Source organism: Simochromis diagramma, unplaced genomic scaffold (assembly GCF_900408965.1).
Source record: "Simochromis diagramma unplaced genomic scaffold, fSimDia1.1 OVJJ01000596.1, whole genome shotgun sequence".
NCBI classification, from domain to species: domain Eukaryota; kingdom Metazoa; phylum Chordata; class Actinopteri; order Cichliformes; family Cichlidae; genus Simochromis; species Simochromis diagramma.
In genome coordinates, this window is record NW_024387245.1 from 5,361,527 (window position 1) to 5,389,211 (window position 27,685).

The 27,685-nt window shown below is 41.6% G+C and overlaps 1 protein-coding gene across 2 annotated transcripts in view; it reads left to right on the forward strand.

Annotated features, from left to right (window-relative positions):
- The window catches only part of si:dkey-34e4.1 (carboxyl-terminal PDZ ligand of neuronal nitric oxide synthase protein), a 51,330-nt gene extending 36,396 nt beyond the window's left edge, over positions 1 to 14,934 (forward strand). Inside the window, exons 9-11 of one of the 2 annotated variants that reach the window (XM_040000222.1) lie at positions 429 to 633; positions 1,406 to 1,736; positions 8,774 to 11,602. In XM_040000222.1, the coding sequence (XP_039856156.1) occupies positions 429 to 633; positions 1,406 to 1,736; positions 8,774 to 8,813 (576 nt within the window). In that variant the 3' untranslated portion in view covers positions 8,814 to 11,602. Of the gene's footprint in view, positions 1 to 428; positions 634 to 1,405; positions 1,737 to 8,773; positions 11,603 to 12,847 lie in introns of those variants that run through there. The other variant, XM_040000221.1, reaches the window with a different exon arrangement.
- The last annotated feature ends 12,751 nt before the right edge of the window (positions 14,935 to 27,685 follow it).

Here is a 27,685-nt window from a genome sequence, read left to right on the forward strand (position 1 = left end):
ATAATGAGAAAACAGCAACAAACAGTTTATTACCTGCTTCTCTGTGTTTCTCATATTAATGTTGTCCCACTAGAGGGCAGAACTGACACAGTAATGGAAGGACAGTTATTGCAGCTTAATATCTCACTGCCTGGGCTGAAACATAGACACACAAATGATGATAACAAAACATTTGAATGCAGTAAGTCTTCTGCACCAACCACTTAGTCAGTCTTAGACCCAAACAGCTAGAATGTCAGCACTTCCCATTGCAGTCTAGTTATTATAAATATAGAAAGTAACGTAAATCTAAATTTGTCTCCGCAAAATTCTGGAGCTTATGCCGGGTGCGATGTATAAGAACACTGTTTATGTTTCCATTTTGCACGCTCAGGTCAGAAATGTTCCCACTCAAACAAAACACACCTCGGCCTTTGTTCTCTCTCCAGGTACAGCTGCTGAAAGATCAGGTGGCAGCAGAGACCGCCGCTCGTATCGAGGCTCAGGCCCGCGTCCACCAGCTGCTGCTGCAGAACAGGGATTTGCTGCAACACCTGACCCTGCTCGTGCAGCAGCTGAAAGAGCTGGAGGCCCGCGCCCTGAAAGCAACACACCCAGGGCAGCCGCAACAGGAGCTGCAAGCTAATGGACACGGTAGGCGACTGGAGGGGTGACTGCTGAGAACAGCATGTTGCCTTTTGAGTAATTTGATGTCAGGTCAGGTTGTCTATGTGCTGCGGTCTTGATTGCTCACTCCTTTTTTTTTCGGCCTGTGGATCAAAGTCACGACACAAGCCACGCTCACTCACCGATTTCCCGCGCCTGCCAGCATTGTCATCTGTGCTTGTGGTGATGGAAGATGAAATTTCAGCATAAACTGTCGAGCAATTCAGCCTGGAGAAATTTAACCAAACTGAAAAGGAGTGTGTGGCTGCCAGCCCGACAGATGACATTTTACATTGAAAGGACTACTGCGCTTTTATACAGGCTTGAAAATTAAAATCGAGAACCATGCATCAACCCCATACTGTGTTATCCCCCCCCCCCACGCATTCCCGTGTAACGCACAGTGGCATAAATCATACTGTGCGCAGTGGATTAAAAACACTTCCCCTCAGCAATATCTTACTTCTCAGTGAGAAGGTGATGAAAACAGCCTTTATTCTTTGTTCTTTTTCAGCTAAAAGAATGGGTAAACTAACTAGAGGCAGAGCTGTCAGTCTCTATACTAGTTGTGTTGGCTTAGAGAAAATCTTGCTGACCTCAGGTGCGGCTGGCCTGAGATCAGTGCACAACCAGATCTTTTTCTATAATGAGAGTTAGAAATCTTAACAAACTATTCCAAAAAGTCTGCATGCTGGTTACAGGTGACTCGTGTCATTATACCTCTTGTTGATTTGTCTCCCATTTTTTCTGTTTTTCTCAGATGGCCAGCAGTCATCAGGTGGCTTAGTTTCAGCATCAGCAAAGTCCCTGTCCTTAAATCTGAAGAATCACTACAGTCAGACCCTGGACCACCTCATCACCTCCACGCCCTCACGGCTGTTCGAAACCTCGCCCCTGTCGCCCACCCAGGTGGGCTGTGCTGAGTCCTACCTCAACCTGCTTAACATGGAGAGCGGCGTCAAACCACCAGCCTCAGCCAACAATGACCTGGACCCCTTCATCAGAGCAAATGGCGCTGTGGAAGACAAGGAGATGTCCGGCAATGAGATTGTCCCGTTCACATCCCGAAACTCTGCCAGCATGGATGAAAAGTAAGACTGCTGTCTTCATGTTTATTGTAAAGAAAAAGACAATATTGGGTGGCTGGAGTGAAGCAGTTACATATACATTAAAGGAAATTTCTGTTTTGCTGTAACGCTATTACAAAAAACAAATTGGCTTATCCCAGCATTGGGAAATTGTTCATATCACTTCCTCAAATACACAAGAGTGAGAATTCTTTTATACAAGAATTCAGAGAGTGGAGGACATCACATGCAGTTGCCTGAGGGGGGAATTTGGTATATGAAAATTCCTTGGCTATCTAGTCTAGGCAAAGCCCTGCCACTAACAGTTCAGAGTCTGTGCCTTCACAGCAGTGTGATCAACATAGCACTGTTTGTTGGTAATAACAGCAGCGATGTATCCACCAGATAGTGGTGGGGCGTGGAGATTTTGCTCATCCATCTCACATGTCCATGATGACAGAAGAGAAATACGGCGTGTATAGTCAATCAGTCGTTTTACATATCAGGAGATAAGAACAAAAATTATGTGGCTCTTAAAATAAAGTAAAATTCAACCTCAGATGAACAACTACAGATGCCATATTGCACTGTGTAGTTATTTAATTAGTAAAAGTTCAAATGCACATGCTGTGCATAAAAATTTATCTACACCTTCATTGCTTCTAAAGGAGTTAAGAGGGTAATTAGCAGCCAGGTGCTGCTAATCAAATGCATTTGATTTATTCATCATCAGCAAGTGTGAGCACCTCTCTAAAAGCAAACGTTTTGGCAGTTTTGCTGGTCTCGAGCATTCAAGTGTGTGTGTTAACGAAATGGCGAGGAGGAAGGACATTAGCTCTGATCTCAAAGAGGCAATTGTTGCTGTCATCAATCTGGGAAGGGTTATAAAGCCATTTCCACACAAGTTGTCCATCATCCTACAGTGAGAACGATTATTTAAGAGTGGAAAATATTCCACACACTTGCCAGCCTTCCCAGGAGCAAATTCACCCCAAGGTCAGACTATGCAATTCTCAGAGAAACTACAAAAAAAGCCAACAGCTACATCTCAGTCTCGACAGGCCTCAGTTGGCATGTTAAATGTTAAAGTTCATGATTGTACGATTAGAAAAACGCTGGAAAAGTATGACTTGTTTGGAAGGGTTTTTAAGAGAAAGCCTCTTCTCTCTAAAAAGAATGCGTAAGCATGGCTTAGGTTTGCAAAGTTGCACCAAAACAAATCTTGAGAATTCTGCAAAAATCTCATTTGGACAGGTGGAGGGGTGTTTGGTTTAATGCACAGTGGCACATTTGGTGAAAAACAAACCAAATTGGAACTCATTCCAACTGTCAAGCACGGTGGAAGAGTGGTGAGGATTTAGGCTTAGTGTGCAGCCACAGGACCTAGTCACCTTGCAGTCAGCATTAACTCTGTATACCAGTATTCTAGAGTTAAATGTGAAGGATGTGGAGTATTATAACAAACGGAAAAGTAATAACAAGCAGAACTTTGTTTCAAAGAAGTTGATTGGATTGGTAACCTTTAACGACGCTAGCAGGCGGGTTTTGCTAACTTTGGACTGAACAGCATTAGCTGTTTCTCCTGTTAAGTTAAACTAAGGAGTATAGATTGACATTTAGCACACATATCCTCGTCTAACTTGCTGACCTTTAATGGCCATGCGTGCTGCTTATGTCAGTTTGTGTTTGGGGTAACCAGGCTACGCAGCGACATACACATCCGCTAGCTTTCAGTGTTATTAGCGGGGAACAGCTCGACTCAGCAGAAAACGCCTCCAGCTAATCAAAGTGTGACTGCAGTCAGGGGATTACAGAACACGGGGGAGAGAAGGTTTCGGGTTAGACGAACAAAGAGGGGATTGGAGTTGCTCGTGAGAGGGAATGAGATTTAAGAGAAACACACGAAACTCCATCAGCTCTAAACTCTGGCCTCGTGTTTCTGTTTCATGAAACAAACTCATGTTGAGAAGCCATTAAACCACACATCGAGAGAATAAGGACAGTAAATGTGATCGTTTTCTTGCAATAATTCATTATTAATGTGTTTTGCTTTTCAGGCTTCCTCGAGGCTCCATTTTTCGCTTGCACATTTTATCTTGTGAATTGCTTTTACTACCTTACCTTTGACTCGGCATCTAAATTGTCTGGCATGCCGCCCAGTGATACCTGTGCACGCACACACACACACACACACATGCCTTGAAACATATATAGAACTACTGTGTATAATCACTTTTTAATTAGGTTTAAATGCTCTTAAAACCCCTCCTGCTCTAAACTTTTACTACAAAAGATCAAGGAGAGTTCTCAGTCAGGATAAACTCTTTTAGTAATTTCCTTTTTATCCAGTTTCCTTTTCCTTTCATTCACACACTTAAATTGGCTCTACAGAGCATCTTTAAGATGATTTCAAAACAGTGAAGGAGGAAAATGGGAAGTTGACCTGGCAGATTGCTTGTGCTTATCCAGACTCATAGCCTGTGGTTTCGTCCCAGCCAGTCCCCACTCACATCCATTCACAACCTGAAACTCTACCCTGCTACTATCTTTTTTTTTTTTTTGCATAAGCAAAAGAAAAAACAAAGGTTAACCTCAGACGTCTTCCAAAGAGAAGCGTCCTGTTACTGTACATTTCCATCTGAATATTGAATTCTTCTGGGAGTGTGCGGCTCGCATGCAAGGCCCTCTCGCTCCCGCTGTTTCACTGCCCCACCACATTTTCTATTTTAAAAGACGAAGTAGCTCAGGAACTTACCACCAAAGTGACTTTTCTCTGGCTGCCACCCTCCTCCTCATCCTCCTCCTCCTGTATTGGCTTGTGTTAGCGTCCTCTCCTGAGTGACATCATCTTTATGTAAAAAGCAATCTTGAAATTTGATGCCCGGCTCTTACACAAACGACATACAAAAGGGATGAAAGTCAGGGTTACTGCTGAGCAGAAGAAGAAGAAATACACAACAAACAGTTTTGACCTTTTTTGCTGTTTAGATTAGGTGATGTGATGAAGCTTATGTAGCCCAGCCAGATCTTGTAAATTTGCTACAGCATAGGAAAAATAGAGGGGAGGTGGGGGCGGCAGTGGAAAAATGGAAACTTCATCTCCTTTGTGTTATTGTGTCCCCCCACCCCACCCGTTTGCCAAACTCCTTTGCATTACCTTTGACGCAGTGAGATTCCTCCTGTGTCTGCCCTCCCCCACCCGCTGCATAGCAAATTTTATTGCTTCCATTTGCTTTTGTTTTCTGGATTTCCCCAGCGGATCAATGTTTACAGCCTGAGTGGCCCAATTTTATGTTCTGCGAATGACTAGACAGGTCCTCCAGTGCCATCTTCTCCCTCCCATCTCATCTTTACCCCCCTCCCCGCCCTCCCTTGCTCCCATATCTAGCACTGGTCAAGCAGAGTGACAGAATCTATTGGCACTGTTAATGCAAAATCGCCACGCGTTATCCTACAAATGCATATGTGTGTTCTTCAGCTCGCCAGCTGTCCCCGGTGCTTTATGTTGCCGCTTATAGCGTTCTGTGTATAGCCAGCCGTGTAGTGAGTCAACCTTTACACAACACGAGTGGGATCAAAACAGGATGTTATAGTAGGCTTAAAATACACTTTGTTGCCACAACTTTGAGCTGAGTAAGAGGATGACTAAAGTGAGCGGAGACTCCTGAGTGCACGGACGTTTGTACAAAATGTTGAGTCAATCCATACGTTAGTGAGATATCTCTACCTGGACCAAAGTGGTAGACAGACCAAAGATTGACATCCCTTGAGCCACAATGCTGCTAAAAGCTGCAGCCTGCCCACACAGAGCTCAGACAGAAACATATAGTAGCCAGCTTATATTCACAAGTGAGTCATACTTTCCCGTGGCATACACTGCACTGTATACACTGCATTCTCTTCCACTCTCTCCGACAGGACTGCATGTTGCATAATCACATTTCCTGACCTATCTCATGATATTCCTTTCTCCTCCATCTTTTCTTCATTTTGCTGCTTCATCACATCATGGTCTCTGTTTCCGAGCTGCACTATCAGACCTCGCCGGCTGATAATTTGATTGCACAAATGTGATGGGAGCGTACTGGATAATGGTTTTAGGCATTTGGGCAGAACCCATACTGTCCGCTGAATTTACATGCTGTTTTTCACAAACAGTTACTGTAATGTTTTTTGACAGTTTTTCAGCAAGATTCATTCGTGCCTTCGGACTCAGATTGGGCTGAATGTGATGTCTGCAAAGCTGGAAAGTTTGTAAGAATGAGCTTTGACAGGCACTCAAATTGGCAGGTTTCTGCTTTTCAGAAAAATTAGTGGAATTTTGAAGTTTTGCAGACTTTAACGTTCGTCCATCTACAAACTTAAACGTCCCACACGGACATCTCACCAACACCCTCGACTGGGGTTAAGTGTTAGTTTCTGTAGAAAAACAAGACGCTTTTACAAAGGCCCAGCGTCCCCTTTGAGTTTACACGTCCTACTTCTTTTCTTCTTTCTCTTCGTGATTGACTGCTTTGTTCCTTTTTATTTAATGGTTAAAAAATTAGTCATGTGTACTTAGGTTGTAAATAAATGTTTTAAAAAGCCTTTGCTCCTCTCTCCGCTCTGTTCGTTTATTTTCATGTGAGATTTATTAGTTCAAGAACAGACAGTGAAAAGGCTGTCACATATCTTTGGTAGTAAAATAATTCAGGGAAAAGGCACTGGTACTCCATCTACTAACCATGTCTCAAGTAATAGACTTGTCTGTGGAAAGTTTTTTATTAAGAAGATATTTTGTTTTTGTGATATTTTTGAGTTATGGAAGGAAAATTAATCACTACTTTGCAGATTTATCATGTGCCACCAAGTAGCAATGCACCAATCCAATCTAATGGAGTCCAGTCGTGAGCTCAGTTCAGTCCTGACTCGAAAAACTGGATTGGATTGGATGTCAGAGCTGGCACATTTCAGTTCAAACCATACATCATTAGCTGCTAGCAGGATCGCTAACGTAGCATGTAGAAAGCTAGCAGCAAAGCGACAGCAGCTTGGAGATATTTTACTGTAGCTACACCAGCAGCTTTTGTTTTCTCTGCAAGTTTTTAATTTAACCACAAATTATTTTCAAGCGAGGTAATTATTGACATTATTTATGCATGCCTAAAGTAGTTGACTTGCATTGCTGTTCTAAGGCAATTGACAGGCCTCAAGGTTTTGTGTTCTGTCCAGTTTTTACAGATTACAATACATGAAAAAATGCAGTAACTTATAGTGCCAGAATAACCAGCACAGTGAATGACAGTAATCCTTTCAGTTTTAAGTAAATTCCAAAAATGTTAGAATTGCTGTGAAAATGTAAATAAACGAACAAAATTCTGTAAAATGGTATTAGCGCTTTTTGAATTTGACAAAAGCCAAAAAGGCTGGAAAAGTAAGTAGCACTACAAAGAAACAGCTGTTGGGGGGAATAACTAGGTTAACAGGTCAGTAACATGGTTTTTACAGGTAGTGGTTTCACTGGTCTGCAAAAACCTGGTGCTACAAATTGTGGAAAAGTTCAGAATAATGTAAAATTGTGAAGAATTTGAGAAAAGCATCATCAGTAGTACATAGCATTGTCAAAACATTAAGAAAATCTGGAGAAATCTCTGTGCGTAAGAAAGAAGGATAAAAATCAATACTAGATTTCCATATCTTCTGGCCTTCAGGAAGCAAGGCATTAAAAACAGGCGTGATTCTGTCTTTTAAGTCACTGCGTGGGCTCAAGAACACTTCCAAAAGTATTTGTCTGTAAACACAGTTCATTTTGCCATCCACAAATAGAGGTTAAAGCTCTAACATTCAACAAAGTGCCCATATGTGAACACGGCCCAGAAATTCTGCTGTCTTCTCTGAACCAACCCTCATTTCAAATAGACTAAATTAAACTGTAAAATTGTTCTGCGGTTGGACAAACTAAAATTATTTTTGGAAAACATGGACACTGCATTCTCTGGAGTAAAGAATAGAAAGTGCATCTCTGATTGTATTGGGGGTGCATTATTGTCTGCATAATTTGCAGTTTGCACATCTCAAAAGCATCATGAGTGCTGAAAGGTGCAAACAGGTTTTGCAAGGAAGGCATTTCATATTTTAGACAGACAATCCTAAACCGCTTACTGCAGCTATTAAACAGCACAGCTTCGTAGTTGAAAAGTCCAGGTGCTGCCCTGCCTGCTGTCCAGACTTTTTACTAATTTAAAACATTTGGTCCATTATGAAATAAAAATGATGACAAAGAAGACCCAGGACTGTTGAGCAGTTAGATTCATATATCACAAAAGAACGGGACAACATCCCTCTCCCAAAAGTCCAGCACCTGGTCTTTTCAGTTCCCAGATGTTTATCGAGTATTGTTAAACCATGGTGAACATGGCCCCTTCCCAACTTCACAGCTTTTTTTAAAAGATGTGTTGCTACTATCAACGTCAGAATGACCCTATTTTTTGTTTAAATTGGTACATTTTCTCATTTTAAACATTGGTTATGTTTTCCACATTATATTGCAAGTAAAATATGGGTTTGTGAGATTTGCTTTGTGTATTTATTTACATTTTACACAGCACTCCAGGTTTTTTGGAATTGAGGTCATGCAGTACTTTGCAATGCTACCTTTGGATTTCAGGTCAGCTAAAGGTGACTTTTGTAAAATGCATATTTTCCACAAAGCATTTTGAATGCGCTATCTCTCTGATTTTCACCTCTTGCTGGCATTTGCAGCTGTATTCAGCGCCACGCACCAAGTCAGACTGATGGAAAAACCTTTGCTCTAGTCAGGGAAGTGCATGTTTCCACCTTATGTAACACCGAAGTTATTATTGAATTGTTGAAGTTGAGTTTAGAATGGGGGAAAATACTTCCACACCCAGCTGCTCAACCGAATATCTACATTCGTGTCTGCTACTGTGTGGTATTAGATATTACCACGGAGGGTACCAATGATGGAAATGTTCAAATCCAAAACCTTTTAGCTGTTATTCCTTCCACATGCATAGCTCCCCGACTCTCTGTCGTCTAATTGTGGCCTCTCTTTGGTACAGGTGTGAGGACCCGCTCCTGCTCATCCTCTTCTTCCTCTAATCATCCCTCATTTCCTAATGAGATATCATCAGCCACTGCCTTAAACCCCCCCAGCTCATGCCTTTCATCGCCCTGTCCCCATCCCCATCCCTCTCATCGTTTACCGCACCAACCTGCTTCTCCCTGGGAGCCCGGGGAGCTCTCTCCCACTGCCTAAGCCCCCTTCCTCTCTTCCTCTTCCTCCTCTTCTCTGCCCCTTCTCCTCCCTCTATGTGAGTATTACTCATGGTAACCAGCATGTGGAGCATGTGTCTGTGGCACAAGCATGAGGCTGTGCATGCAGTGGATGAACAGTGTGGGTGTTCGCTGGCTCGTGCGTAGGTCTCACCAGTGATTTCTCTGCTAATGACTGCGTAACCTCTATTTACATTCAAATGTGCTTCTGCAAATTTAGAAGCCGCATTAGCATTGAGGTAATCAATGAGTCACAAATGTTTTATGCACAGCACTTTTGTCTCTGTTTTCCACCTTTTGTTGGATTGTTTTGTCTCTCCCGGTTTTGCCAGAAGAGAGGAAACGTTCTTGTCAAGACGTGGTATTATTTTATCTGTGGAGGTTTGGCCTGAGCTGTAAAACTGTCAGAGCAGGGCTGGAGGAGCGGCACATCTTTATGTACCTGTCTTAGACTCGATCTGTTAGAGTCGGCTCTGTGAGATATTTTAGAGTGTGAGTGTGTGTTTTTGTCACATGCATGTTTTGATTTACCGAGAGAATCTGAGAAGACCATCCACCGCCATAAAGCACCAGAGGTCTCACGTACTGTTCTGCTGCATGTGTGACAAGCAGCTATTAAAGAAACCATCAGAAATCTTGTAATTAATCAAGTTCAGTCAGGACCACTACAGTCAAAACAGAACTGTATTTACATCAGAGTTAATTTACATTAATCAGCATTTATGAAACGTGGAAAGGCCAACGGGGAGCATTCCTCCCATAGCAGCAGCAAGACCTGCAGCACAGATCCGAGTGGCAGTCACTGACCAATATGACAATTAAGTCACACACAGCACTAAGGGAGGAGCTGGGGTGGAATCCAAAGCAGCTGGCAGATGCACAACAACTAAACTAGTTTTAATATCACACCCTATATGAGATTCCAGTTGGATGCGTAGAAGATTGCTGAGGAGTCATTTGCTGCTGGTTAGCTTGGGATCAGCCGGGAATTGTGACTGTGCTTGTCTTTGTGCCCTGCCTCAATTTAGAAGTAGTGGAAGTAGTAGTTTTCCAGCTGCATTGTGAAAAAAAAGATAAATCCACAGTGAAATCAACTGAATCTAATTGCTGATCAAATGATACACCAGAAGTAAGCACTCATGTTCTCTTTTGAACTGTGTTTGTACTGTCATTGCAGGTACTCTCATAATAATCACTTGACTTTGTACAACTTTATAGGATAATGAGCACTGGACGACTTGATCACTGTGGGCTACTGTGGGCCATTTCACAGTCAAAAGTCTGACCCCAGTCCTTAGCTCATCTTGTATTCTGTACACCTAACGGGACTAACTGAGCATTGGATTTTTAAAGTTCAGTGACCTTTTTTCAGTATTTTCTTATCAAAGTATCTACTGTTTAATCACTAACACTCTGCAGCTCTACATAATATGGAATGAAAGCTGTTATGTTACATAATAATAAAATTTAAATTAGCTCTTCAGACTCAAGATGTGAAGGATAATACATGTTTTATACAACAACAACAGCTGGTTATAAGCTAACGTCATGCCAGCTAATGTTAGGCTCATGTATGTTACAAATCACACTTTCGCTCTGATAAACAACTTGATTACATTCTCATAATGTATGAGAGCTTATTTGCTAAATGTCAAAGTTTCACTCACAGCAGAAAGGGTTAGCAGACTGACACTCAATACAAATAAACAGTGGCCACCATGGCTAGGATTGTGCTCTTGAATTGGGAAGGGTAAAGAAATCTACTGACATCTAGTGGTGAGATTTTACACACTGTAACTTTAAAATACAGATGGTACAAAATGGTGTTGGCAGAGTATTTATTTAAAATGTTAATATTACAAGTTGTAATGTTATATACATTAACATTAGTTTAAGCATTTATTGAAGCAATAATTTACTTTAATTTAGCCAATCAGCACTATAGCTGACTTAACTTTGGATGCTGTTGAATGTCAGTTGTTTTAAGTGGTTCGGTAAAGTATTGGAACTATTTCCTCGTCCCTTGCAATGACATGACAGCATTTTTACATTTTGCCTTTGGCAAATTGGTTGACGAATTCGTTGGTCATCTACCTCGAATACTAAGTACTTCCATACCAGCCTTCTTATTAATGAGCGTGGCAAAGCAATTACAGCAGCTGTACTAGTCACAATCTTCCAAGTGTAGTTTATCCTGTGCTTGTGTGTGTTCGTGTTTTATTTCTTTAGCAAGTGAGGATAAACTAAAACACTTCCTGGCATATTTCATCTCGTTCAGTTCCAGAAGATTCACAGCTTCAGTACAAAGGCCTGCTACAGTACTTAAGGCAAAAACACAAAAGTACTGTCACATTTTCAGAATTTTGGTATTGAAAGATATCAGCAGTATCGGTTCTGTTGACAACCCCAATCCCAGTTGTATGTCCTGGTCTTCCAGAGTAGTGCTAAATCAAAACAGTGACAGAAAGCAGAGGAAAAGAAAATAGCCTGATGCTCAATCCAGCTGGAATCCAAGCCACAACTTGGCAGCACTTTAAAAATAACACCATTTAAACCTGCTGCAGAGTCAAACCGTTAACTGAGCAGATTGTGCGTGAACAGTGAACCTACCAGCCCAAAAAGAAGCTAAATATGAGTAAGAATCAAGTGGATTCATTTGCCTTTAGGGCTCACTATGTGTGCTACTTTGAGTATAAACATGAATGTCTCCACCAAAAATTTCTTAACATCGTTTCATGGAAAACCACAAATGTTAACCTGCTAACCTCATTAAAACTCAGCCTGTGGCCACCGTTGATGCAGGTGCCACATTTTGCGTCAGTCCATAAAAACCGTTTCCAATACATTTAACTGAAAATAAAAAAGTTACCACATGCTGTCCTTTGAGGAAAAGTCGAGGGATCCTAAAGCAGTCGGCTCCATTCTCAGGGAACCACAACCTTTGAATGCCGGCCCTTTCATTGCTACATTTTTCTTCATCTGCATTGCAATCCCCACAGCTACACTGGCTAACTAATGATACCCCCCTGTGCCTTTGGAGTCAGTGGAGTTCAGGTTGACTTTTACCTTCCTGTGCTACGTTGTGCTGCTCCATTTGTTAGTGTAGGAAATGGCGGATAATTATCTCAGGAGATGTTTTCCCCATCATTACTGTAGCTGTCATCATCATCCTCGTGTGGAGACGGTAAATACATCATTAGGTCACATAAGTTCATTACTCAGCCCAGGATTCACCCACGGACCAGATTTCTCGGGGGAACGAAGTTAGCAGCCACAGTTATAATGTAAATGGGAGGAGTCGGGGAGGAAGTGAGGCTTGTTATCGGATGTTTGTCAGGAATCATTTTCCAAGAGAATGCCTATAATTGAGTGTGGTTGTGAGCACTGGTGCTTGTCATGATGTTATGGTGGTAAAATCAGAGTGAGCAATGTAGCTATTTCGGGTTTGCGTGTTGGGGTAAAGCCTGCAGCTTTTTCCTTGCTTCTTTACGCTTCCCCTCCCGCAGTCTTTGGCTCTTTTTCTTCGCCCGTCCCTCCGTTTCCCCAGCAGAGAAGCTGTGGGACGTAGATAAGTTCCTAGACAGCCGGAACAACAGGGAGCCAGAGACAGAGTCACTGTGTCGTGTAGTAGCAGCTTACACCACAGTGCACTCAGGTTAATGGAGTATAATGTGACTGATGGAGCAAAACTGGCTCAAGGTGCATTCTTCTACTAATAATGTAGAAAATTATGCTGAATATAAATAAGCAAAAAAAACAAAAAAACAACAACAGAAAATGTGCTCATGAATCTACTGTTTCTCAACATGTTAGCCGGTTGAAGGATTCACTAACCGGTGCCTCTGTTTTCTCACCGACAGGTGCAGGCAGATAATCCCCAAACTCGACCCTCCTCCACCTTCCGTGAACCGCAAGAGAGCTAGCAGGACATTGTCTCCAGGGTCAGAGGTCGCAGCTGCGCCTACGCCCGCAGAGGTCACCTCTAACGACGCAGCCCCCAGCCGCAGCAGCAGCGTCTCGTTCCCTGACATCACCCCCAGCTCGCTGTCATCCGGTGACTTCCACTCCCTGAGCAACGGCGAGAGCAGCTCCTGCTCCACCAGCGAGGACTCGGGCGTGCGCTCCGAAACCAAGTCCCTGCTGTCGCCCCTGCGTGACGACGACGACCTGTTCGGGGACCGTGGGACATTTTTAACAGCCTCCAGCGGCTGTAACAGTCCCCTGGAGGAGAGGGGGGAAACCGTTCTCTCAGCCGCTGAGTCGTATCCCACTGAAGCCCCCACCCTCACTTCACAGTCGGACACTTGTGGCCACCCGCTGCCCTTCTCCCCGATGAATGATACCTGCCTTCACATCAGCTTTTCTGAGGATGAGCTGCTGGAGAGCAGCCAAGAAGACCCTAACATCCCTCAGCGGAGCTAGGAGCTATTGATCTCCTGGAAAACTTCCATCATCTTCTGCAATCAGCGTTTAATCTAATATTTACTATCAGACCCTCCTATGTTTGCACTGGGCTCTATTTCAGGGCCTTTAATCGTTCCACCCACTTGTGACACAGTACAGGCACACAGTAGCTGATACCAGTTCCTGGAAAGTACTCTATTGTACAGATGATTAGCCTGTGGAGAGATTTAGTATTTTTGTAATAAAATAATGAGCTAATTTACTTTTTAGTGACTAGAATGTTTAGCAGAATACATGTAGCACCTCTTGCACTGTTAAAGTCAATTTAGCGTAGAATTCAAAGCCAACGAGGGAACACGTTTTATTTTTGCTAGTAGTCGACGTTAAAAGATTATTTTGTATGATGGTTCACTGTGGTACAAACTAAAGATACACGATGACCATGCAAATGCTTGTGATTTTGATGTTGGGAGAAGCCTCGATTTCTGCAGGAGAACCCGACGGGTAATGGTGGGCAGAAAGTAAAGAACAAGAAAGTCAGTAAAAATGGAAAATGATGTGTTGCGGTCTGCGCACAGCTGTGTAGCGCTGTGCATTATGTTTTTGTACTCTCAGAGGTTAGTGGGTTTTAGAATGGTTTTTTTCTTACTTGCATTTCGTGGGCCTTAAAGCACTGCTGGGAAAATGAGTGGAATGTCTGCAGGTATTCCGTGTATTCAATTGATTTGTTTTGGATGCAATCCTTTAAAACCAAAGGGGATTTTTGAATTAAAAGCATTTTCTTTTTGAGAAACTCGACATGAAGCTAATGACCGTGAAAGTAATGGATTGCGCCCGTCTGAGTGGGGAGTCTGTTACAAGATACTGAATGGGAAGATAATTGGGGAATCAGAGAGGACCTTGGAGAAAGACAGCTTGGCAGATGGATTTTCTCTTCTTTGCTTCTATCTTTGTCAAATCTTGAATACCCAACAAATCTGCTTTCGTTTTCAGGGTGAATTAACCTAAACGGTGGGAACATTGTTGGCATTCAATCGAGAGAAAAGGACCTCGAGTAGTTTAAAGTGAATCAAACTGCACTCTCATCCCAACAGTTTAGTTATAAAAGAAATAATTGTATGAAGTTGAAATGAAAATGCCAAAATGTACCACCATAGATCAAACCAGATTGAAAAATTCAATAAACTGAGTTACTTTAAATGTCTGACATTTTATAAATGAAATCATAAAATGTTGAAGAAAATGCTACAGATAATAATCAGAACGACGGACGATGAAAAGCAGTAGCTGTTTAACTTCACGTTTATAAGGTTTCTGTTGCCTTGTTAATGGTGTCGAATAAAGTGCCACCTTCTGCGAGTAGAAGTGAATCTAAATGGAGATGAGGGGTAAAGCACACAAGGTCACAGGGGGGGAGTGTAAAGTTGCAGGTGTACAGGCAAAACACAGAAATCAGGCTTTTCCCAACATTACACGTGGCAGGGAGCTTAACAGCAATAACATGTGGATGAAAAAATAATAAAGAGAAACAGCTGAAGAAAAATTTGTTTCTGGCTATTTGTGGATCACCTGAAATGAACTAAAGTCTTAGACCCTTACTTCCTGTTACCTTCTGCACACAGGACACCTAGGGAGAAGAGTGCTATGGAAGGAGGGGGTTCAAAGAAAACCTGTGCTTACTGTACTGCTTACATTTCCTGTCGTTGCACATATTTGAATCTGCTGCCGAGCTTTGTTCACACGCCTTTTCATTCAGTGTAATTTCCTGTAACCGCTGTACAGTCAACATCATTTGAACCACAGCCAGAGCTGAAGCTACATTGAGAAGATTACACTGCAAATAGTAACGCAGCGGTGTAAGATATCAGCGCACAGGTGCGGCTCTGAGGAACTACTGTAGCAGCTCACGGCTGGATTCCAATTAAAGACTGTGCTGTTGGTTTCGTCTCCTCGCTTTGAATGGAAAGCAGAGCAGACAGATCGTCCGCTCTTCTGGCCTGTTTGGCTATGCATTCATTATATCTCATTACAGTCCCATTTGACATTAGGAATTCATGCCTCTCAAATTCTTTACCACACACTTAACATTTTCAAGGCTTGACGACACTTCCTGTCCCTTCCTCCAAGGCGTTGTGCTCCCAAGGTGTCCTTTTGAAGGTGAGCTTTTTCTTCTCTCTAGTCCGCGAGCCTGCAAACTTTGCTTCTACAGAGTGCCCTGTCGCTTCAGGGTGCAAACATCTGACTGACAGGCTTATTAGCCTTCAGGGCCTCAGTGTAATGCAGCTGTAGCAAAGAAGGCAATGCTGTTATTTCCCTGTGCACCTCTCTGATCTAAGGACTGCAAACACCACCTCTGCTACAGTCTGGAGATGAGAAATTAGTTGTGTAGTGTCCCTGCGTGCCTTCATTCTCACCTTCAACATGGAATTCCCCTGCTGGATAATCAATAATGCAGGATGCTTGTGCAGCTTGTCCCTCCTCTCTCTCCTATTTCTCTCCAGAGAGGTGGTTTCCATCCTGTTCAGTAAGCCCATTCAATACAAGACTGCATCTGATCTGCGATCAATCTAACGTAGCCCATAGAAGCTGGAAGGCAGCCTCACGCCAAGGCCCCAGCTCCTTGGCTTTACATAGCCGTTTAAAGTAGATGTCCCTCGTCCTTTATATGCCCATTAATGCTGCTGAAAAGTCATTAGTCTGTGTACGGACAGGAGCGAGCCGGTCAGTGATAAAAGCTGTGTGTGTGTGTGTGTGTGTGTGTGTGTGTGTGTGTGTGTGTGTGTGTGTGTGTGTGAGATGCTGGTGATCACAGGCACAGGGACCGACTCATTATGCAAAGCCTGCTGCTTCTTAACAGCTGCCAGTAGAAACAAAGATAAAGAAACAAATCAGATCTTGTTACCTTTTTTTTTAAGAAATCATCCGAGAATGAGGAAGCCCAACAGTTTAATTCTGACATCAACACAACAGGGATGTGAAGATAGCAATTCAGCGCATTTTAATTAATCTAATGTTTAAATGTTCAGCTGCATTTAGTATTTACAGGGCAGAAGGCTCAGAAAAGTAAACAGAGAAGATAGAGGGTGTGATAGTGTCATCTCTCTTTAAATGCAAATTTGTAATATCAAAGTCCTTGCTGGATACCATCAGTTTTTCTCGGGTCATAATTATGTAGCAAACACATTAGCAAGAAGTTCAAAGCAGAGGGCAGGATACAAGTTTTCAGGGTAAAACTCTTTTCCTTTTAAATGTTTCAGTGACTCCATTTTTATATACACAGGATGTGAAAAGTGTCTTGCTTCCTCTTTGTTATTGTTATTAATATTTATAGTGAAATCACTAAGCTGGTGCACAAAGAAGGCTGCAGCCACGTGACTTTTCACCTTTCAGACAAAGTGAGGGAAAAAATGTTTGTATTTTAATTGCTTTTTTTATCTGTTACAAATTTACTTTGGTGTGGTATGAATGACCACGGGAGAGTTCTCTATCAATAGGAAAAGCTGTAAAATATCAACACATTCTCACTCCCTAAGCTTAATATTTTACGCCAGGTGACAAATCGTCAACATTTTATGCTTTTGGGTACCCAACGCGTTCCTAAATGACGACATCGGAAAAAGGAGAACATATAAGAACCGTTTGGACTCAATCTACACATGTTCGTTCATTTTCTTGAAATCGCTTTGGAAAACACTATTTTACGCCATTTAACTGCTGGTTAAGGTTCGGAATAAGGTTATGGTTACGGTTAGGGATAAGGTTAGGTTTAGGGCTGGAACACATGGCTGGAACATCTATTACCGTCATTCCACTGGAATTCAGCCATAACCCTGGCGGCTGAAAATATATGGAAATACAGTTAAAAGTCCAAATGCTATGCCCTCCTTTACATTTTTCAAAGTTGTCCAGTGGGCCAGGTTGGAGTATTTGCTAGACTGATTCTGGCCCCCTGGGCCTTATTTTTGACACCAATGGTTTAGATATTGCTCTGTAGTTATTCCTCATAAAAAGCTGAAGTTTAACATACTGATTCAACAAAAAATATTTTTAAAGCATAAACACTAGCTGTGTATTAAATTGCAGAGAAGAGTTGTATGGGAAAGACTTTGGTTGGCTTCACCATCTATACCACAAAGCACATCTAAAAGAAAGTAACTTGATTGATTTCGACACTGGTTGGAGTGTAGCTGTGGCAGGGTAGCGTTTTTAGGTAAACATACTATGGCAATGCAAACCAAACCAGTGTAATATGTACACATCCCTGCGTTTTATCACGTCCTGGTAACATTTGTGATGATTACTTCCAAGGTCGGCTGCAGATGACTTTTGCTCTTATATTTTTGAAGAGATGCTTTCAGGCAGAAGTGATTGTCTCGCCCTTTTAATGTAGCACCGCTCCAGTTTTCTTGGGTCCTTGGATGGGTCCTTCTTTTAGCTTCTTTAGTGAAATACTTTGTGAAATCTACCCTTGTCTTGTTTTTGATGAATGAGTCAAGTTTGAGGTGCCCGTCATTACCAAGTGCAACCGAATCAGGTATCAGACTATGTTCTGTAAACTTTTTTTGATTGTCCGGTTATACTGTTGTTCTATAGTGTCGAATATTTTAAGTGAAACAGGAAATAGGGGCATGGTGTGCTGCTTGTCTTCCACTGCCCTTGTGATCTCTTTTACAGCATTTTTGAAAACACCTGATGCAAATTCTCAGTCCTGCATACAAGTTTATGATTGGTTTTCTGGAGGCTGTTTATATCACAACTTCAGTTCAGTTCAGTTTTATACAGTGGGGCAAAAAAGTATTTAGTCAGCCACCGATTGTGCAAGTTCCCCCACTCAAAATGATGACAGAGGTCAGTAATTTGCACCAGAGGTACACTTCAACTGTGAGAGACAGAATGTGAAAAAAAAATCCATGAATTCACATGGTAGGATTTGTAAAGAATTTATTCGTAAATTAGGGTGGAAAATAAGTATTTGGTCACCTCAAACAAGGAAAATCTCTGGCTCTCACAGACCTGTAACGTCTTCTGTAAGAAGCTTTTCTGTCCCCCACTCGTTACCTGTATGAATGGCACGTGTTTGAACTCATCATCTGTATAAAAGACACCTGTCCACAGCCTCAAACAGTCAGACTCCAAACTCCGCCATGGCCAAGACCAAAGAGCTTTCGAAGGACACCAGGAAAAGTATTGTAGACCTGCACCAGACTGGGAAGAGTGAATCTACAATAGGCAAGCAGCTTGGTGTGAAAGAATCAACTGTGGGAGCAATCATCAGAAAATGGAAGACATACAAGACCACTGATAATCTCCCTCGATCTGGGGCTCCACGCAAGATCTCATCCCGTGGGGTCAAAATGATCATGAGAACGGTGAGCAAAGATCCCAGAACCACACGGGGGGACCTGGTGAATGACCTGCAGAGAGCTGGGACCAAAGTAACAAAGGTCACCATCAGTAACACACTACAACGGCAGGGAATCAAATCCCGCAGTGCCAGACGTGTTCCGCTGCTGAAGCCAGTGCATGTCCAGGCCCGTCTGAAGTTTGCCAGAGAGCACATGGATGATACAGCAGAGGATTGGGAGAATGTCATGTGGTCAGATGAAACCAAAGTAGAACTTTTGGTATAAACTCAACTCGTCGTGTTTGGAGGACGAAGAATACTGAGTTGCATCCCAAGAACACCATACCTACTGTGAAGCATGGGGGTGGAAACATCATGCTATGGGGCTGTTTTTCTGCCAAGGGGACAGGACGACTGATCCGTGTTAAGGACAGAATGAATGGGGCCATGTATCGTGAGATTTTGAGCCAAAACCTCCTTCCATCAGTGAGAACTTTGAAGATGAAACGAGGCTGGGTCTTCCAACATGACAATGATCCAAAACACACCGCCCGGGCAACAAAGGAGTGGCTCCGTAAGAAGCATTTGAAAGTCCTGGAGTGGCCTAGCCAGTCTCCAGACCTCAACCCCATAGAAAATCTGTGGCGGGAGTTGAAAGTCCGTGTTGCTCGGCGACAGCCCCAAAACATCACTGCTCTCGAGAAGATCTGCACGGAGGAATGGGCCAAAATACCAGCTACTGTGTGTGCAAACCTGGTAAAGACCTATAGTAAACGTTTGACCTCTGTTATTGCCAACAAAGGTTATGTTACAAAGTATTGAGTTGTATTTTTGTTATTGACTAAATACTTATTTTCCACCCTGATTTATGAATAAATTCTTTACAAATCCTACCATGTGGATTCATGGATTTTTTTTTTCACATTCTGTCTCTCACAGTTGAAGTGTACCTCTGGTGCAAATTACTGACCTCTGTCATCATTTTAAGTGGGGGAACTTGCACAATTGGTGGCTGACTAAATACTTTTTTGCCCCACTGTACATAGAGTGCCACTTCACAGAAACATGCTTTATATTGTATGGTAAGGACACTACAATATTCAAGAGAAATTGAATTGAAATCCACTGTGAACAAGCACTTGGTGGTGCTGGCAGTGGCAGTGGGAAGAAAAAACTCCCTTTTAACAGGAAGAAAGCTTTGGCAGAACCAGACTCAGGGAGGGGAAGCCATCTGTCACTGGTTGCGGGTGGCCTGCTTGCCTGCAGTTTAAATTGCACCAAATCATAGCAGTCCTCTGAAGGCTCTTTATATTGTAAGGTAATGACCCTACAATAACACAGAGAAAACCCCAACAATCAGACAACCTCCCACTGTCCCAGTTTGGTGACAATGGGAAGGAAAACCTCCTTTTTAACAGGAAGAAAACTCAGCTAGAACCAGGATTAGGGAGCAGCAGCCATCTGCTTGGTTTGTTGGTTGGTTGGTTGTGAGGGGAGGAAGATAAGACGAAAGAAGAACAGCAGGAAACGGGCCCCCTAGAAAGTTTTGAGAAGCAGTTAGGTAAGCAGATAACATTGTACCCAAACCTTTATTTTTTTATTATAGTAACTAGCATGTAAGTCTTGGGTTGTGGCAGGGATAATAACAACAGTCTAGGCTGACCTGGAGAAATACTGGGAAAAATGTTAACAGCTAAGAGACAGAAAGGCCAGCAGCTGCCAAAGTAGTGACCCTGGCTCTAGGATGGTTCCGGCTCATGTGATCCAGCCCTAACTTTGACCTTTATCAAAGGTCAAAGTTTCAAGCCTAATCTTAAAAGTAATATGTATTGCATTTTATAAGGCAGGGGTGGGGGAACTCCAGGCCTCAAGGGCCTTTGTAACTAAGGGCTGGCTAAATTACCTCCTCAACATATCTTGACATTCTCCAGAGGCCTGGTAATGAACTAATCATTTGATTCAGGTGTGTTGACTCAGGGTGATATCTAAAACCTGGCCCTTGAGGCCTGGAATTCCCCACCCCTGGTATAAGGGTTATATTTTTAGTAATATATAGGTTACACCAGGACTCCATATCTCTTGCCTGTTGTCCAATAAAATTGTTTGTTTAGAACTAATGTATATTAACTATAAGCTAAAACAGAAATGGTTAAAAAGTAAAAGCCTAAAAAAAACTGTGCTTTTTTACCCTGGCACTACATACTAGGTCTGATATATTTCTAAGTCAAATTTGCTTTTGTAGAGCCGATCACAGCAAGCAAACAACAGGATGCAGTGAGAGAGCACTGACGCTGAATTTCAAAGAGGATTTGACTTTTGACTGTCCCACAGCATGTGAATAAAGTACCCAGCTGCCCTCAGCCAATGCAGCAGAGATCAGGAGAGGCTGAGTTAAATATTGTGACTCCAAAGTTCCCCCTATACGCTGGAGAGCTGAGGTCACAGTGAGGGAGAGGCTGAGTGTTGAATTTCTTGGCTTTTCCCTAAATAGATATGTGACTGTAATGGATTTAATGATCATGAATTAGTTAAAATATCATGAAATTCAATCCAGACAAGCACAAGAATCATATCTGTGGTCTTGTTCATATCAACATATGTGCTTTCACATAAAGCCCAAACCAGCACATTGGAGCACTCCTCTCTGGTCCTTTGTAGCCAGAGTCTTCTTTCACTATGTCATGGCTTTATTAGGAAGACAGACATTTCAGATATGTAAACAGGCAGACAGATGGAACTGGGAACAAGAGAAAAAGTGATGGGACTGTGGAGACACACAACAGCTCACTGGAACACAAGTGCCATGAAGCTGTTGGACTGTCCACCTTTTGAAATGTGCGTGTTGATGGTCTTGCATCTTAATGCTGGTAAAACCCTGTTATCTTTTTTTGGGTTTATTTTTACAATGAGAGAGCCATACGCGGGAGTTTAGAAAATGCAGATTTTATTCATTTATTTTTTTGTCTCTTGGTTGTCTTGAGGTGTGTAGCACAGCTTACATTTTCTGTTTGTCATTTCTTTTTATCAGCTTTGAGCACATGAATGTTAAGCGGGCAAAAACTGCTGCTGTGTGCTGCTTGAAGAGCCTGTGCAGAATATCAGAGCGAAAGCTTTAGGTGAGCTTTTTGTACAGCTAGACCCTGGAGGCGATAAAATACTCACTAGTTTCAAACCATTTCCTTTAACAGATGTTTTTTCTCCCTCTCTCTTTTTTGGTAATGAGGTCAAGCAGAGGAGTAGTAATACCTATCACATTTGCAGTGTGCTCAGAAAAGATCAGCTATGGTCTGAAAACCAAGCAGCCCTTGTTATTTGCACTCCTGCAAGCTGATAAAGCCAGGCCCTTTTGCAAAGCTAAATATAAGTTACAATGACCACTACTTGGAAGTGATGTTTGATTTTAAGTTAACAAAGGTTGTCCAAACAAAGGAAGCTAGATGATGAGTGTTCTGCAGAAGCTGTTGCTTGGTTAATCATGAAAACTGCACCTGTAACATGGCAGCAATCCAGTCCACTCAGTTAATCTCACTGTTGGAGAGTAGGTTAAATTACTCATACTGTCTCTCTTACTGGAAAATAATACTGTGTTATGTTTTTACAATAAATATCAAGCGGTCAGTTAGTTTTGCTATAGCAGGTACTGGAAACACATCCTGGGCCACCTTAAATTTTCAGATCATCAAACACATTTGAATATTAGATAGAGGTAACTCGAGTAAATACAAAATGCAGTTTTTAAATAGTCGCTTATTGTCCAGCAGGTCACAAAAGAACCTAAATAATGCCAGGCCCCACTTGTCTCGGTTAAGGTCAGACTTGGTTATTCAGCAATAAGAAAAAGACTGAACAAAAATGGTGTCTATGGGAGAGTCCTAAGGAGAAAACCACAGCTGACCAAAACAAAACGAAATGTTCTTCTAACACTTGTCAAAAAAAACCCACACTTTGATGACTCCCAAGACTTTTGACTCTTCTGCGGATGAGACAACAGTTCTACTCTTTGGTTTGAGTCCATTTACATCTGGGGAAACTAACACACCATTAACACAGCATTTCATAAAAAGAGTTTATTTGTGGTCTGGGGTTGATTTGCTGCCTTATGAGCTGAATGTTTTCCCATAATTAATGGAACCATGACTTCTGTTCTCTACCAGAAAACCCTGAGGGAGAATCTCTGGCCATCAGTTCATGCTATTAAGTTCAAGACAATGATCTGAAACACACCAGCAAGTCTGCCTCTGAATGCCTCAACAACCCAAAACAAAGGTTTTGGAGTTGCCTAGTCAAAGTCTAGATTTTGTAGGCATGACCTTAAACAGACTGTTCACGCAGTCCTTCCACTGTGGCTCAATTAAAACAATTTTGCAAATAGGAGTGGGCCAAAATTCCTCCACAGTGATGTGAAGGAATTTTGCCGGTTATCACAAATGCTAAATTACAGTTCTTGCTGCCAAGTGTGAAACAAATAGTTGTTAGGTTTAGGGGGCAATTACTTTATGACACAGGGCCAGGTAGGTTTGGATATTTTCCCCTTTTAGTAAATTAAAAAAATAATTTATCATTTAAAGATTCAACATTTAAAAGCTGTATTTTGTTTAATAATCTGAAACATGTGAGTGTGACAAATATGTAAAAGACTGAGAAATCAGGACAGCACTGTCAGGTCATCGTTATTGACTTTAGCATTATACTGTCTTGATCATTACCAGTATAATCCAAACACTGGTGCGACACATCGACCAAAAAATGTACAGATGAAAACTAGAGAGAATATTTGCACTTCTACTGTGTGACTAACAATAAAAGAAATATTTTGTTGAAATCAAAACATGCAGAGGGACTTTCAGGAATACAGTGATTAATGGTTTGCACAGAGAGTAAGGAATATACGTTTACAGCATAATATTATCTCTGGCAGTTTTGCCTGCGGTTTTTCCTGGCTGCTGCATACAACGGGTAAGAGCCTGACATCTTTTCAGCAAACATCGGGGGGAAGACAAAAGCAGAAACAAAGATTAGGCTACTGCATGTTATGGAAGAATTAAAAACAGGGTCTAAGGTTTGGCACTCGGTGGCCATTGTGAGCTTGTGAAGTTCTGAATGATGCTGTATATTTTTCTGTGCGTGCTTAAAAAGAAGGGATTCAGCACCCATGCACTTACTATACTGTATCACCGAGAGAGGCTGTTAGACTCAGATCATTTTTCGTTTCTGTTTTCATAACTTTTTAAACCTTCACAAGATGAACTTTAGGACTTTAATTAATCCTCTCGGCTCACAGCATAGCAGGAGGAGAAATAACCTGCTTTCACCGGATGATTAAACATTCCACGGCTTTAATTAACAGTGCTCATCTGCAAACTACCTACACGTAGTCTATAAGATCTATATCCTTGGCTTTCCCCATGCTATTATGCACCACAATCAGCACACTTTGAAAATCTACAGGCTTTACAGAGTGAAGATGGCTACTTCCCGCTGCACGCATCATTTCTCATATTTAACCTAATACGTCAACAGCACCCATTTTGACAATTCGTGCTGGGGTGAACTTAGGTGTAGTTACTGACATGAATTATGGTCCCATTTTTATTTAGTAAGTCACAGCCACAGTACAGTGAGTCAGTGTGCACAACACCAGCTTCATGGTCCAGTCTAAAATCAAATGGTCCGTGTCCATTTTTCAGCTAGTAGTATTACCTGAATTTCCCTCTGACTCCCAGTGAATTACCACAGTGCTTTTAGTATATGCATCAGTGATTCACCATTCATTCCAGTCTATTTTTAGACTTGGCTATAGCTTTCTAGCCTGCATTTTGTGTTGTGCCTTGTAAATTAGCTGAACCCAGTAAACCCCAGTTTACACCATGCTTTTAGATCCTTATTTTCTGATCTGTGACACAGACGTGTGGAGCTAAGGCTGAAAGCAAGATTATTACCGGTAGTTTAGCATATAGGTCATAAACTATAGTAAATACATTAATGCAATTTGTTCTATTTAATTCAGTTGAATTTGGTTTATAAATAGCACCAAATCACAACAACAGTCACCTCAGTGTGCTTTATATTGTGAGGTTTAGACTTCAAAATAATACAGAGAAAAGCCCAACATTCAGACAAGCAACAGTGGCAACAGTGGGAATAACAAACTCCTTTTTAACATTATATAAAAAATGATTGACATTGTCAACTCTATAATACTGTTCAGTTTCTGTGGGTACAAACCCAATAAATAACAAAGGCCTGTGCATCAGGGGTCCATTCAGTGTACAAGGAGTAACGTAAATCACATTGTTAATAATTTGGCGTGATCTTTTCCGTTCTTTAAATCAATAATTAGATTAATTGTCACAGCCACAAAGTCATACTTACACTCAGTGTAGTAAAATGTGGTTTATAGTTCTGCCAATCCACATATATATCATTAGTAAGGACTAAGAGCTATGCTAACCCGATCTCACAGATTAGCTCTCCCAACTCTGGAGAAGCATTAGCTGCAAAAAATATCAGCCTAAATGTGCAAATGCAATCTTGTCGATTTTACGCAACAGAACGCACCAAGTCTTTTGTCCATGTTTATTATTAGTACATTATCATGCACACCCATGGAAGTAAAGTAATCTCCACCCCAATTTCATGATGGCTTCAGCACAGTTTCACTTCCTCTTTGTAAACTCCAGAGTTCAAAGAATTTTCTCAAGAAGGCTCCTTCTGTCTCTCTGCTGTCTTGTAAATTCTTCCAAGCACTGAAACATTTAATCATCTTCATCATCCATCTTCAAAAGTGTTCACTAGAGGATGTGACCGACGTTCCTATTAAAATTATACTGTACTTATGCAGTGGTACTTAAGATCGCAAGACCCTGAGTTTGTTGTGTTTTAGTATGACTTCATTATTCAGTGTTGTCGCTAAGGCTACAAATCTTTAGTGCAGCAGCGTGTCAGAGTAAGGGAGAGAACACCACAAATACCACAGAAAAGTGAGCTCAGAGTGACCTGTGTCTGACCCTGTAGGGCGGTGACTCTTAGCTATCAAAACAGTGACTGTTAAAGATGGAAGATATAGCCCATACTGAATGCACTGAATGCATGCTTGTTTAATACATGCTAAATAAGACCACAGTTTGTTAAATGTGCCATCATTTAATTATTTTTTTGTTTGGGGGGTCATGTGACTACTTTTGTGTCAGAAACTGTTTATCCTGCACTTATAATCAGAGATGGGTAATCCGATTATTTTTTTCAAGTAACGAGTAAAGTAAGGGATTACTATTGCAAAAACGGTAATTAGATTACCGTTACTTTCCCGTAGGAACGCTGCGTTTCTGCGTTACTAAAACCGTGATTTTTTTGCGAGAATGTCTCATGACAATGACGTAAGCGAGTGCGATGTTCGTGACAACAGCTGTGTGCAGATCAACAGTGGATAATATATCGAGTGCAGGAGAGAGTATGAGCGTGCAGCGTTTAAAGCGTGGAAGTACTGACCTTACTTTGAGTTTGATTCCATAAAAAGTGACAAAAACATTAGCGTCCACTGTGCGTGGGAAGAAAACTTCTTTTTACAGCGAAAAAAACCCCTAAACTTCCAAGCAAGCACCGAGTGCGCTACGACGTAATGGGAAACTCACAGAGAAACTTGTGGATTCTTCCACTGACCGCTGCGGCACACCTGCACCAGGGTAAACCTCCGCCTACCCTACTCCTGCTTTACAGGTGAAAATAGAGCAAAAGGGCTGCTAGTCTTTGACTTTATTTTTTCTGCTGTGTTTTACTTGCATCTATTTGAAAGACTGAGTGTAAACACAAAAAAAAAATAAAATTATGTGCTGGAATGTGCAGAAAATAGGTTTAAATATTAAACAAATTTCTTCCAGTCAGAGAATGTTGCATATAATTAAATTTTTGCTTGATGCATAAAGTTAAAAGATTAAAACTAATAAAACAAGTTTTAAAAAGGGACTTTTCCATTTGATTACATTTTGTATGATGGATTATGTAGAAAAAGTAGAATTGGGCTGAAAGATCTATCGCTTTATCACCTATTCAGGTTGTAAATCGTGTTTTTAAAAAGTAACTAAGTAATTAATTACTTTTAAAAATAAGTAATCAGTAAAGTAACGGGATTACTTTTGGGGGGAAGTAATCAGTAATTAGTTACTGATTACTTTTTTCAAGTAACTTGACCAACACTGCTTATAATGCACCCAAATCCTTGATCCATGAGTCCATGCACTGAAGGGCTAATGGATGCACTTTCGAGCTACGCTATTAGTGAAGCAGACACATTTTTCACCTTTTCACGTTTTCCTCCTCCTGTTATTTCAGTTAGACTAAATCCATAAAATTACATCATGATGTTTAGTGTCATTTGTTATCACATCATATCCAAATGTCTGTAACATGTACATTTCTTAGAAAGTTTGTCATATATCCACTTATAGTGTCCAGTGGTAAGATATACTATTAAAGCACTGAACTTTCCATTGGCTGCCCCCCTCCACAGCCTTCCTTCTTTTCTTTTTTTCATTGCTTGCCTCAGTGTTGTTAATGTGTTTCAGACTTCTTCTCATGGTTACCAAAACAGTAGAGTACTGAAATTAATTCTAGCCAGCAGACCCTCATTGATTTTCCAGCAGAGAACAATCATTTCATTAAGTTCCACGTGTTTATCTGCGTGTGTGTGTGTGTGTCTGTGTGTCTGTGTGACCTTGTTCACAATCTGCCATCTGGACAAAAATGCTTAGCTCAGTCTTCATACGCATGGACAGTAGGAGAGAATGACTCACTGTTCGTTGCACAGAAAATTGTGTGTTGATACAGTGTTTTCACTTGCACTCACAAGTGTCCCCTCCCTAAAACAGCTGAGGCAGATTGGCACCATGCTCCAAAATGAAGAAGTAACATGTAATCAGTTGTGTCTCCGGATTTCAAAGTGTTGCGATATTTA